The sequence below is a fragment of the Lipotes vexillifer genome, unplaced genomic scaffold, assembly GCF_000442215.2.
Source record: "Lipotes vexillifer unplaced genomic scaffold, Lipotes_vexillifer_v1.1 scaffold63, whole genome shotgun sequence".
NCBI classification, from domain to species: domain Eukaryota; kingdom Metazoa; phylum Chordata; class Mammalia; order Artiodactyla; family Lipotidae; genus Lipotes; species Lipotes vexillifer.
The window spans coordinates 247,171-261,382 of record NW_006784492.1 but is presented as its reverse complement, the minus strand read 5'-3'; the positions used below and the strand labels follow the sequence as shown (position 1 = coordinate 261,382).

Genomic DNA, 14,212 nt, shown 5'->3' with positions numbered 1-14,212 from the left:
CCCAAAAAAAAAAAAAAAAAAAAAAAAAAAAAATGCCACAGCCCACGGAACATGGAGAGGGCTTTCATGGAACGCTTGTAATCGGCAAAGGTTAATAGCCAAAATCTGTAACTCCTACCAATTAGAGAAAGACAACCCAACAGAAAAATGGGCAAAGTTTTCAGTAGGTCCCTCACAAAGAGGAAATCAAATATTTGTGCTCGAGGGAACGCAAACTAAAGCCGCAACAAGATACCATTTTACAACTAATAGATTGGCAAAAATTGGAGGAGTCTGGCGAAGGCAAGCTTCAGCAAGGATGTGGAGCGATCTGAGTTCTTACAGTAGCTGGTACGGGACTGCCAGGAAAACAGCATGTTTCTGCACGGTTACAGCATTCTGAGCAAATTTTACTGAGACTTGGGACCTGTACTAAAAGTTTCCACATCCTGGGACTCAGCAGTTAAATTATGACCAAAGAGATGGTGAGAACTCCAGGTGAGACTGACATTTCAAAGGAATGAGGCCTGGAACACCTCCCAAAGAGGCTGATCTTATGTCCCTCCTGAAGACACCCACCTGCACTGCAAAGGGTGAGAGGAGAGACCCAGGATTTTTCCCCTGTCTAGAAAGAGGATTTGCTTAGAGTAACGGTTTCTCTCTCCCTTAAGGAGGGGAAGGGGGCAGCACGTGCATAATCTCCTGGATCCCTGTTTGGGGAGTTGAGGGGTGATACCCGATGTGGTTCTCATTGCTCCTGTCCAGGGCAAGGACTGGGCACAGGGGAACCACTGTCGTATTGTACATCAGTAATTAAAGCTGTGTCTGCTCCAGAGACCTGTCTACTGTCAATATGAACGGATACAGAGACCAAAAGCTTAACACCCGGCCCTGATGCAAACCAGCCATTCCGTTCTTTGGATAGACCCTGAGAAATGCCTTCATATACACACCTGGAGACGTGTGCGAGAATGTTCACCAACGCATCATCAGTCATTTTGTTAATGGCTCTGTGAGTGTGCGTGCGCGCGCGCGCACATGCGTGGGTGTGTGATGGTGGTATACTCACACAATGGAATGTTACATAGTTAGAATGATGAACTGCAGCTGCAGATGGTATCATGGATAAATCTTTGAAATGATATTCAGTGATTTCAAAACAGGTTGTATGAGACTGTGTTATAAAGCCATTTTTATAAAGCTGAAGAAACAGCAAAACTAATCAATAAGGGATTCAAGCACTTCAAACACTTCTGATTCTGGCAGTGGCCACTTAGCTCTGAATATTCTCCCTTTTCCTGGAAACTATACAAAACCAAAGAACAGTAAGGGGTGGCATTGCTTTGTGTCTCTGCTCCTTTGCTCCCGTTTCCTTCACCTCAGTGTCCCCCACTCTCCGTCCTACAGACTGCGTCCAGCTCTGGGAAGCCCTGCCCTGCCTATTCCAGGAGGGCCCAAGCGCTTCTCCCCTGCTCCCCCGAGTGCCTCCACCGGCCTGGGTCTCAAGATCCACATGCAGCACCGAGCCCCCCAGAGAGCGCTCAGTGCACGTGGTCAGAAGGAAGGCCTTGCGCAGAGCGAGCCCGTAGGGAGCTAAGGAGCCCAGAGTGCCCTTCCCAGCCCGGCCCCCGCCCCCGGCCCCCCGGCCCCTCTGTCCGGTGGTGTTATCTCCCCCAGACCGGCTGACTCTCTCTCCACTGTTCGCTTCCTTTCCTCTTGCTTGGGCAGAGAGTGATGCAATGATGCCCAAGGGCATTGTTTACAAGGCGTGAAGATCAAAGCTGCTGTTTTTAGAGGGAATTTATCATGGGCCCCTAACCTGGCCTTTTTAGTATTCTCCAGAATTTTTTTAGAATCTATTTTAAAACTTCCTCTCATTGTACTAGAAAAACTGCACAAGATCTGTCTGTTGAATCCAATACTCTCCTGGCTGGATAGCTGATGAGCCTGTCATTAGCAATGCCATAGAAATACCACTACAGCTTCCAGTACCAATCCTCACTTTGCTCTCATTAAAAGAATTAAGAAAGTAATTTTCATTTGTTTCTCCGAAGGCATTATTTTTAGTAAGTAAAATATGTTCAGATTCCCATAATAAAAAAATCAAAACAACACAAAATAAAATTATAGTGTCCTGGATGCTTCCCAGTTTTCACTTACTAACCTGAGGTAACTACTACTATCTGTTTGGAGTGTTGCCTTTTAATTTTTTCTATATACTTACATATAAATATATGCATGCTTTAAAATGTCATAGGTTTATTTGGAGGGTATTGAAATATGTTACACAAAAGCGGGATCATATTAAATATGTACACGTGACCTGCTTTTTCGCTTCGGGCGTCTTGGGGGGCTTTCCACGTGGGTAATACCCCACGCCACCCCCCATGGCAGAGCCCAGAGCCACAGTCCCCTCTCAGTGATGGACATCTGGGCTGCACACCTGCCTGTGCAGCCACACTTCCCAGGCCCCCATGCAGCAGGGTGTAGTCACGTGATGAGGCCTGGACAATGAGAAGCAGCAAGAGCTTGTGCAGCTTCTGCTGGGCCTCCACTGCTCCCTCCCACCTCCTGCAGGCTCCCCCCTCCACCGCTCCCTCCCACCTCCTGCAGGCTCCCCCTCCTCCTGCAGCCTCCCCCCACCTCCTGCAGGCTCCCCGGCTCCCCCCTCCACCGCTCCCTCCCACCTCCTGCAGGCTCCCCCTCCTCCTGCAGGCTCCCCCCACCTCCTGCAGGCTCCCCCCTCCTCCTGCAGGCTCCCCCCTCCTCCTGCAGGCTCCTCGCTCCTGCGGGTTGGAATGTAGCGGAAGCTGAGCTGTGTCTCCGTCTGCACCTTCAAGTGGAGGCACAGCCAGGCGGACGATGCAGCAAACAACAGAAGGAACCTGGCTCCTGATGAACGGGGAGCCTCCACACCAGCCCTGGGCAGCCCCACCCAAACTCTTAACAGACTTAATAAAATGGAAAAGCATCCATTTATAAACATTATTTAACTCTCGTCAACAATGTCATACACTCGGCTAAGTCTACGAGTGATGCCCTCCCAGCCCCCAGCCCAATATTTCAGGGCTCCCCAAGGAGGAAACAGTTCAGGAGCATTGCCCCGGTCAGCGCACTAGGAGTCAGAGCATTGGATGTGACTGGGAGGAGGTCAAAATGCCGAGCATTCCCTCTGCAAACCTCCCACTTGACCAGTGTAATAAAAGAGCCTGAGAGGCGAAGAGGTGTCCACCTGAACGAGCAAGCGTGGGAAAAGTGGGCCTTCTCTTTGGCCGGTTTTCCTCCAGGCTTCCACAGGAGTAAGGGGTCCCAGAAAGCCGAGATCTGGACTGAGCTAGGGTATAAAGGACCAAGAAGACAGTGACAAAGCCCTGGTAAAGGAGCATCCTGCAAAGATGACTGACTGGACAGAGAACTGGTAGGACTCAGAGACCAGCTGGTGACTGAATGCAGTGGTATAGCCCCTCTAAGAGTTGGCTTGCTTTGTGCATACAGAACAGAAAGCCTGCGTGCCAGACTTTCAAAGGGAACATTTAATACAAAGAGCTGTCAAGTATAACATGGAAGCAATCATAAACACAGAGACCACTAAAGACCATCCTAGGGCTGCGAGAGAGACAGAGACAGACAGAAACAGAGAGAGAGAGAGAGAGAGAGAGAGAGAGAGAGAGAGAGAGAGGGCACTATGGGGAGGGCATCCTGGCAGTGGCCACTCCCCAGGCCTGGGGTCAGGTGTGCTTGCCCCTCACTGGCCACAAGCAACACCCCTCAGGGGCACAGGTGGCCAAGGCTGGTGTAAAAGGAGAAGCTGGGGGGCGGTGGTGAGAAGTCCGCTAGGGGTGTGAAAAGCTCCAAGGTTTCCCCAGAATCCACAAGGCCATGGAGGGCTGTGCCCATGCGCAGCGCTGCGGCTGCACCGGCAGGAGTGGAGGCCCAAGCGGGGCCATCAGCTGCCTGGCTGAGCACTGAAGGCTCCACACACACAGGCCCCTCGGCAAAGACCGAGACTGACCGGCTCCAGGCATCGAAGGAAATCTCTGCCCCGTCACTAGCTGACCTCTAAGCGAACCAAGCCGAGACATCGTGGCCACACACAACAAAGAATGCACCAGACAGAATTTGCTCAGGAAAGCCCTTAAACAAACAACAACAAACAGCAAGGAGGGGAGAGCGCATCTCCGCTCCCAGGACAGCTGCGCGCTGCGCGGGGCGCCCTGCTGAGTTCCCGGGTTGCGTGAAGATCAGATGTTGTGTGCAGAGGGCGCCAGATGCTGGGCTGGGCCAGGCGGCCGAGTCTCTCGCCTCTTAGCGCCCAGCGCACACCTCTTTGCCAGCGCCGGACCCTGGAGCTGGGCCTTGCAGACGGTGCTCTGCCGGCGCGGGCTCGACGGCCGGCTCTCCCAGCGGGGCTGCGCTGGTGCCCGTCGGGCTGTTTTCCAGGCGGCGGGATCAGGCTGTGCCCGCATCCTGCTCAGGGCCATCCTTCTCCGGCAGCCTGTTCCCCGGGCAGCCCTGGCTGCAGCCCCAGGGCCTCCTCCCCTTGCTGCTAAGGCTCCGCCTGGTTGCCGCCCTCTCCCTGGGGTTCCGTTAGCGCTCGCTTGGCAGGGGGCCACCTCCGGTCTGGCTACCGATTCTTCAGGCTAACGTCTCCCTGTTCAAATCGCTGGTGTGTTTTCTGTCTCCTGGCCAGATGCTGGCAGACACAGCCTGATTTTGCACAGAGTAAGACACTGAAGCCACTGTCACCACGGAGAGGAACTGACAGTAACTCCGGACACCGACTGCTCGACCTTCCACAGCCTCTGGCCCCTCCCCCCCTGCTCCTAACGTCTCTTCCTCTTCGCATTTCCAGCACTTCCTTCCTCCATCCCTTCCTGGCCTGTCCTCCGCTCATCCTGACAAGCCGCCAGCCAGCTCGAGCCAGGCCAGGAAGGACACCAGGCAGCCCACCTGAGGACCCTGGAAGCTTCTGCCGCTCCAGCAGGGGCTGTGGGATTAGACTGCACTAATAATGCAGGGGAACCCAGTTAGCAAAGACCAATGGATACACTTCCAGAGATTAGAGCTGGAACGCAATACAATACAATTTTATTACTACTTATTTTTAGATAAATCATGTGTCCCATCACGTCACGAAAGGAACGCCACCTGACTGTGGGCAAGTCGCTCAATGTGTATAAACCCTACTCTCCTTGTCAGTAAGATAATGAGCTCATAGGGCAAATAAGGAAATAAAGCACACTGCGAACGCGGAATGCTACGCTGCTGCTTTCCAGCCCTGGAAACATCAGTCCCGCGTCGAATACTTCATTCCTTTGTTACAGGATAAGCAGTAACAGCCAATACCTTGGTTTTCACTACATTTTTGTTGAAGGTTAAAGAACATTAAAAAGAAGCCCAAGGGGCTTCCCTGGTGGCGCAGTGCTTGAGAGTCCGCCTGCCGATGCAGGAGACGCGGGTTCGTGCCCCGTTTCGGGAAGATCCCACATGCCGCGGAGCGGCTGGGCCCGTGAGCCATGGCCACTGAGCCTGCGCGTCCGGAGCCTGTGCTCCGCAAATGGGAGAGGCCACAACAGTGAGAGGCCCGCATAACGCAAGGAAAAAAAAAAAAAGAAGCCCAAGGCCCTCCTAAGTATAGTCCACTGCTCTCTGACAAAGGGGCAACGACAATACAAGGGAGCAATGATTGTCTTTTCTACAAACGGTGCTGGAACAAGAGATATCCGCGTGCAAAAAAAAAAGTGAATCTAGATACAGACCTTACACCCTTCAGAAATTAACTCAAAACGGATCATAGACCTGGATGTAAAATAAAAAACCATAAAACTCCTAGAAGATAGCACAGGAGGAAACCCAGATGACCGTGGGTTTAGTGATGCCTTTTTGGTACAACACCAAAGGCACGATCCACCAAAGAAAGAATTGATAAGCTGGATTTCATTAAAATTTAAAACTTCTACTCTGTGAAAAACAATATCAAGAGAATGAAAAGACGAGCCACAGAATGGGAGAAAATATCTGCAAAAGACACATCTGATGAAGGACTGCTACTCAAAATAAACAAAGAACTTAGGTGGCGCAGTGGTTAAGAATCCGCCTGCCAATGCAGGGGACACGGTTTCAATCCCTGGCCCGGGAAGATCCCACATGCCGTGGAGCAACTAAGCCCGTGCGCCACAACTGCTGAGCCTGCGCTTTAGAACCCACGAGCCAGAACTACTGAGCCCGTGTGCCACACCTACTGAAGCCCGCGTGTCACAACTACTGAAGCCCACACACCTAGAGCCCATGCTCCGCAATAAGAGGAGCCACCACAGTGAGCAGCCCGCGCACCACAAGGAAGAGTAGCCCCCGCTTGCCGCAACTAGAGAAAGCCCGCACACAGCAACGAAGACCCAACGCAGCCAAAAATAAAAACAAATAAATAAATAAATTTATATTTAAAAAAAGGAACTAAAGGCCTATTTCTTAAAAAAAAAAAAAAAAACTCAACAGTAAGAAAACAAACAATCTGTTAAAAATAGGTCAAAGATCTTAACAGACACCTCACCAAAGAAAATATACAGATGACAAGTAAGCATATGAAAAGATGCTCAACCTCACATGTCATCAGGGGAGATGCAAAGTAAAACAACAGTGAGATGCCACTACCTACGTGTCAGGATGGCAAAAACCCTGAACACTGACAACACCAAACTGGGGCCAAAATGTGAAGCAACAGAAATTTTCATCACTGCTGGTGGGAATGCAAAACGGCGCAGCCACTTTGGAAGACAGTTTCTTACAAAGCCAAACATTCTCTCACCACACGAGCCAGCAATCCCACTCCTTGGTACTTACCCAAAGGAGTTGAAAACTTATGTCCACACCAAAACCTGCATGCACACAGATGTTTACAACAGTTTTACTCATAGTTGCCGGAACTTGGAAGTCACCAAGGTGTCCTTCAGAAGGTGAATGGATACATAAACTGTGGTACCTCCAGATAACGGAATAGTACTCAGTGCTAAAGAGGAAATGAGCTATCAAGCCGTGAAAAGACATGGAGGAAACTTCAATGCATATCACTAAGTGAAAGAAGCCAATCTGAAAAGGCTACAGACTGTTATGATTCCAACTATATGACAGCTGGAAAAGGCAAAACTACGGAGACAGGGAAAAAAATCAGTGGTTGCTGGGGGAGAGCAGGGGAGGGCTGAACAGGCAGAGCACGGAGGACTTTTAGGGCAGTGAAACCACCCTGTCTGATTCTACAATGGTGAATACACGTCACTATAATCTGTTCAAGCCCACAGAATGCGCACCACCGACAGCGACCCTAATATAAACTATGGACTCCAGGGTTACTGACTGTGACAAAGGTACCCTCCGGTGAGGGATGCTGATGGTGGCGAGGCTGCACGCCTTTGAGGGTAGAGAGAACTCTCTGTGCCTTCCTCTCAATTTCATTATAAACCTAAAACTGCTCTTAAAAATAAAGTCTTTAAAACAAAAGAGACGACGAAGCCCGAGGTTTGACTCATGAACCTGCTTCGTCCTGACTGCTGAGCCTTAGACAAGTCACTTAGCCCTCAAGGACCGGTCACCTCGCCTGGAGAGCAGGGAGCACGGCACCCTGTCTCTGGGTCTCCTGAGGTCAGAGGCCCTGTGGGGAGTCTAAGACTTGCCACCAAGTGAACGGGCATGAGGGTGCACCGCAGTCTGCCAGACAAACACCATTTATTCCTGCCAGTGACACAATTCACATGCACAGTGGCAATGGAGAAAACCCATTTGTGGGTTATGTTAAAAGAGGTGGTGAATTCCCCAATTTCTGATAACATTTTAGCCACCTTCCAGGGCCTTCCCTCCCTAAGCCCTCCCCCAACCAGGGAAGCCCAGGCCGAAGCTGCCGCCCACGCCGCCCACACTGCCCACACCGCAGGTGAAAGGAGACCCCAGCCCATGCAGTTCCACCGAGGGAACGGGAGGGAAGGTGTGCACAAGGGCAGAAGTCCCGCTAGCCCGGCCACTGTAGGAATTCAGTCAAAACCTGCGTGACTACAACTGTGTTTTTTTCAAAAGCACAAAGCTATGCTTAGATACATCACAGTGCTACATGGTCATTTAGGGGAGCTAAAACTATGGGGAGGCCTGTCCTTTCCTTCGTCTTTAAGTTTTCTCTGATGTGTTCTACGATGAAAAATAGTAAGACTTGGGAAGGGGACGGATCCTGAACAAAACGTTCAACAAACTCCACAGCCCAGGCCACAGCACTCCTCCAGTCTTTGGAGGGTTTTCCTGTGGGATTTTCAGCTGCTGGGAACAAAAATGTGAACAAACCCAGAAAAGGTGTTTTAAATCACAAAGGTCCTCTGAGAACGGTTCCTTCCAAGCCAGCCCAGCTGAGGGCCAGCCCTCCTGCTGTGCTGAGTCCCTCCCCCGACTCCGAACCAAGCTCCCGGCCCCGCCCCCGGCTGTTTGATGCTCAAGCCACGAGCCACTGCCGGCTTCAGCTGGCGTTTTTCTTGTAGCAGGACTTTCTCAATGAAGGAAACACCAAAGTGAAGCTCCCCGTCCTGAAGCGACCAGTCTCTGTGCTTCCAGAATTTTCTCGCTTCAAAAGGGCGTGAGGCCTCAGCCACTGGGGCCAGAGACGAAGTGGGCTTCAAAGGGGCTGCCGGAACAGGCCCCTCCGGAACACCACGGCAGCAGGAAAGGGTGGGCAGAGGGGAGGAGGGCCTCACCCTGGCCAGGAGGTCACCATCTCTGCCACCACCACCTGTCCCACCTGACGTCCCGCCCCGCCCCGCCCAGAGCCAGGGCAAATCCAGGCAGACGTGCCCTGAAGCAGACATAGGCCGCCAGGGCAGCCAGAGGAAGGCAGGACTGGGAACTGGGCAATGAAGGTGCCGTCTCACATCAGTAACTGACCGAGTTATGAAAGCACGCTCACCTTTCCTGACCCTCCCCTAACAGGCTTACCTTTTTGTCTTCCTTAGTCTTTCTAACATTTCGATGGGGGCCGAAAATGTTCTGCATCCCGAGAGCCTTCCTGGCCCAGTCCCTTTTCTGGGTGCTGGGCACGGGCTGCACAGGGCTGCCCTCCAGCCGGTAGCGGTCAGCGGGAATCTTGCTCATGGGAGGGGGCAGCGTGCCACAGTTGATGCTGGACCAGCCGTCAGTAGAGTCCGTGTAAGACTCCTGGTCGCTGGTGTGCCCGCACTGCCACTCCTGCAGGACGTGGACCGGGAGCCACCGCTGGCCAAAGCCACCACCGGGGCCCGCGGCGCCCCTCTTGGAAGAAGGAACCGAGCACCGCAAGGAGGCCGGGGGGCCTTCCACGTGAGGAGTGGGCCCCAGGTGCTTACCGAGGTCCCGGCACCTGTCGGCCTGCGGAGCGGCCTCAAACGGGGCCCCCTCGGGGTCGTGGCCGAAGGCCCCGTTCCAGGGGCCGCCCCAGGGCTGGGAGCCCCGCCCGACCACACCCTCCCAGGCGCTGCCGCTGGGGCCGTGCCTGCTCGAGCTGGCGCCCAGGTCCAGCACGAGCACCCGGCTGCTTCTGTCCTCGTGGGTGAAGTTCCCGATGCCACTGTCGCTGTTGCTGCTGGTGCTGGTGTTCTGGTGAGCGTCTGCGTCCCCGTCCGCAAAGGCCCGGGCCCGCACACCCTCAATCAGTTCGCCCATGTCCCGGTATAGCACGGAGATGAACTGCAGGACTGGAAGCGAGGACGCGGGGAACTCCAGGCAGCCGTTGGTGTCAGGGTCGGCCGTGCACTCAAACCCGAAGCGCCGGGCGAGGCCCTGGTGGATCTTGTGACTGAACAGGTCCGGGTCCACCATGAACACGTGGCAGGACGTCCGCAAAGCACCCTCCTCCTCCTGCGCCAGGCTCCCGTCGTCGGCCGCCTGCATGGTCACCAGCCCGAAAAACCTCCTGTCGTCTGGGCACACGGCGCTGAACGCCAGCCTCTCGGCCGGGTATCGGGCCAGGACAGCGGCCTTGTCCGTGCAGAGCTGCACGCAGTCGTGCATGATCTGCATGGTCACCAGCGAGTGGATCTTCTGCTCGGCCCGCAGGCGCCGCAGGCAGCCCCGGATGGCCTGCACGCTGTCTGATTCCAGGCTGCAGCTGGTGGACGGCAGCTCGATGGAGCCCAAGTAGCCCACAACCATGGCCACGTTCAAAATGCTCGCGTCCACCCCAAAGTCTTCGTGAGTCTCCAGCCCAACGCTGAAAACAGAATCATCATTCACAACTCTCGGTATCTCCTCCTTAGAAAGCAGGCTGGTATTTGGATTATTTACACTTTCATGGCCAAGGTCAAATCGCCCAGTGGCTGATTCTGAAAGGGATCTTTGTTTCAACTTCAAGGGCTCTGAACTGCTTGCTCGAAGACCAGGGTTTTCAAAGATCATGTTGAGAATCCCTCCGGACTGCATTTCCTCAACGACTCTCTCTGCTCTGTTTATACCTAACGCCTTAGAGTCGAGCTTGGGCTTCAGCCAGCCTTTACCTTCATAAAACCCAACCTCTTCATCACTGGAGCAGGACTCCAGGTGGCCGATGCCCTCACCAATCACCATGTGCAGGACACCAGAACATTTCCCAATTAGCTTCACCACGTCCTCATGGGACGCTGTCTTCACGTTGATCTCGTTGACAGCAAGTATCTGGTCGCCAGCACGGAGGCCCACAAAATCCGCAGGGCTGCCTCTCATGACACAGCTGAGCACACAGGGCGCCTGCCCGGAAAGCGCAAATCCGTACCCCGCCCTTCCTCTAGCCACCTCCACGCTCCGCATCCGGGGGGGCGCCGTCCCGAGCAGCGGCCGCTCCCCCAGGTCCCCCGCTCTGTACATCTCAATGTGCTTCCGAGCCCAGGAGCATAGCTCACTACACCGGCGGATCCGTGGTTCAGGGAATGCTGGAAGCTGCCGTGGTTCTCCTTGAAATAATGCCCTAAGGAGGAAGAACACAGGGCTCGCTGTTAAAGATCCTCATATGTACACTGCTCACCGCTACTACCCAAACAGGAAAAGGTAACTCACAACAAAACCGTCACAGGAAGGGTCTCTCGTTGCCACACAAATGGCAACGTGAAGGAGACACACTACCTCTGTGCAGCAAACCTTAAAGTCAGCCTAAGAAACCTTCCAAAGCAGAAGGCCTTTCCCAGGGCTGGTATCCTCCTCAACTCCGATCTCGCCAAGGCTAATCCCACCCCGGGTTTGAGGAACACAGGACTCCCGCAGAATCTGCTTCCTCCCTGTCTGGATGGAAAGAGGAGAGCCCTTGGACCCTAATCACTCAAGGGTGTGGTCCAAGGACCAGTGCCCAGCTCCCCAGAGCTCCCTGCCATGCACTGAGCCAGGAGCAGAGCCGAGGGTGGAAAGGCAGCTGCGTGACCCCTAGTCCAGCCCCGTCTTTGATCACAAGCTCCCTCCACGCAAAGTTCTCCCCCAGGAAGCGTTGTCAGCTTGTTTTCCCTCATATCCACCATCCTCGCTCAAGTAATTTATTTTGAACAAAGCACCGTGTGGAGAAAACACATTAGTCTGAAGTATTGGGTTGGCCAAAAAAGTTCGTTTGGGTTTTCCCATAAGATGTTACAGAAAAACCCAAAGGAACTTTTTGGCCAACCTGATACTATAGAGGCTGCCTGACAGCACAGAGGAAACAACCAAAAAGGGCAAAGGAATTTAAACTGAACTGTGCCAGGGGGATGACTTCACAATGGAAAGCACTGGTTGTCACTGAAAAAAACCCATGTCGGGATCCCCAAGACCACCGCTGGGCTTCCAGCAGGACACGCAGGGCTCATGTATACTCAAGGCTCTGATCCATCACAGTGAAGGGCTGTGAAGCAGAACCACTGAAGGGAGAGGGCCCGTGGGCGAGGTCCAGAGGAAACAGGCGCCAGCTTCCAGAACCCCATCCCGTGGAGTCATGCGGGCCGCACTCCACCCCCCAGCGACACGCTGTCCCCAGGGAAGCTCGTCAGAGACTCAGAACCGGGGCTCTCATTGCGGGCCCGCAGGCTCCACAGGCCCCTCTGCCAGGCACACACTGAACTCCAGCCCCGGGGAGTGGGGAAGGGTGTCAGCACAGACACAGCAGGGGAGGCCCAGGGAGCCCCCCATCCCAACACCCCAGCTCCCGGACGCCAGCCCAGGGACAGCCCCACACACAGGCCTTGTAGAGGGCGGCAGCCAGGCCTGCTGGGAGGACTCCTCTCCCTACAAAACCCTTTAGAGATCACTTTGAAAAGCAATACAGTGAGTGATTGTATTGTGAAGATCCAAAACATAAGAGAACATGTTTTTTAAAGAGTATGTGTTTTTTAAATAATTGTTTTAAAGTTGTCAGGAGAAATTCTCACGTCTTGGGATAAAGTTTCCAGTAACAGAAGTGTAACTCAGAGTAACTGAGGTATATGCACCAAAAAGTGAAAGAACTGGACAAAATGGAAAGTATACTATTCGGTGACTCCAGGAGCAGCTGCAAGTGACAAAACACTGACGTGTAGGACGCATGCTTGAGTAGAATTATTTCATGACAATAAGAGTGAAAAGAGCAATTTATTTATAAACTACCATGTTATTCAATATCTAAGTGATGCTAAATTAATCATTTAAATATTAGGACTGGAATTTAACTATTTAATATTCATCATTAAAAATGTGTATATTAAAAGTCTGCCATGAACTATGCTTCAGGGTCTTCTCATTGGATCCTCTAAAGGGGTGTGGGCTACACAACACCCCAGAGACGCCACGTCCAGATCCCTGGAACCTGTCACCTCACGTGGCTGAGGGGACCTCACAGATGTGATGGAGTGAAGGGTCCCGAGATGGGAGGTCACCCTGGATTCGCCGAGGGCGGGAAGGGGGGGCCGTGATCACAGGGTCCTGGCAGAGGGAGATGGGAGGGCGGTGGGAGGGGGGAGTCAGAGAGCAGAGCAACGGGCTTGGAAGTGGGGGAAGGGGCCTCCCCGGGGGCCTCCAGGAGGAAGTAGCCCTGCCTGCACCCGGCCTCCGCCCGCGACACTGATTCTGGACTCCTGGTCCCAGACTGTAAGGGCGTAAATCTGAGTTGTTTCAAGCCACTGAGTTTGTGGTCACTTGTTTCAGCAACCACTGGAAAACTCGCAAAAGGGGAATCACCCTATTGGTGGGGCGAGGGGATGCAGTGCACGCGTGACACATCCCACCTGAAAAATGCTCACAACAGCGTCTGGCTCCCGGCAGTGTAGGCTGTCACCGTGAACTCACTGGGACAGGGTTAGCGAGGCCCTCCTGGTTCCTCCAGGAACAGAAAAACCCCGGCTTTCTCTTCCAAACAGTAACAGATGTTGCCTGTATGAAAAAAATAATTTCCCAGTTTTATATGCAGAATTACTCCATGATTCATCCGACCACCATGGAGTCACAACACTGTGTGACACAATATTCAATGACAGTCTTGTAGGTGGTTTACCCAAACATTTCTATTAGACTCTTACTGCCATGTTCTTCTATCGATTAAAAATAGTTTCTAATTCATACTAGTAATATCTTGATACCTAATAATCACATTCTGTAATCCAACCTACAGGTTAATTTTTCCTTAAATTGTACCAGTTAATAGTAAAACTGGTGGAACAGACAGTGAAATTCAGAAGAAACCCCTGGGCGCTAGTTTCCAACCTCACCCGGCACGTCTGCCACCCGAGCTCCCGCTCTCGCTCCTGGGCTCAGAGGCCCCGGCTTCCGAGCTCTGGGCAGAGGCCAGCCCCGACCCACTGCGCACGGCCCAAGTGATCCACACGTGGGTGACAGCACTTGCAACACCCCGACTAGAGACTGTCTGCTATGGGCTGAATGTTTGTGTCCCCAAATTCATACGTGGAGATGCTAACCCAGTGGGATGATCTGGAGGCGGGGCCTTTGGCAGCGATCAGGTTGGATGAGGTCATGAGGGTGGAGCCCCCACGATGGGACTAGTGCCCTTGTGGCTCAGAGGAGACACGGGAGCCCCTGCGCTCTGCTCTCCACCATGTGAGGAACCAGGAAGTGGGTCTCACCAGACTCTGGATCTGCCAGCGCCTTGATTTCAGACTTCCAGCCCCAGAACTAGGAGAAATAAACGCCTGTGGTTTAAGCCCCTCGGTGTAGGGAACTCGGTTACAGCAGCGGAGCGGATGAAGGCATCTAATTAGCCAGCCTCCTTGTTCAGCAGAAAAGGTAACCAGGTCGGAAAGAAGTGCTTCTT

General features: G+C 53.1%; 1 protein-coding gene across 1 annotated transcript in view; it reads right to left on the bottom strand.

The window, feature by feature from the left end:
* Positions 1–10,821, bottom strand: part of RGS12 (regulator of G protein signaling 12) — a 95,131-nt gene extending 84,310 nt beyond the window's left edge. The window contains exon 1 of the mRNA XM_007456894.1: positions 8,944–10,821. Coding sequence (XP_007456956.1) covers positions 8,944–10,821 — 1,878 coding nt within the window. The remainder of the gene's footprint in view (positions 1–8,943) is intronic.
* Between the last annotated feature and the right edge of the window lie 3,391 nt (positions 10,822–14,212).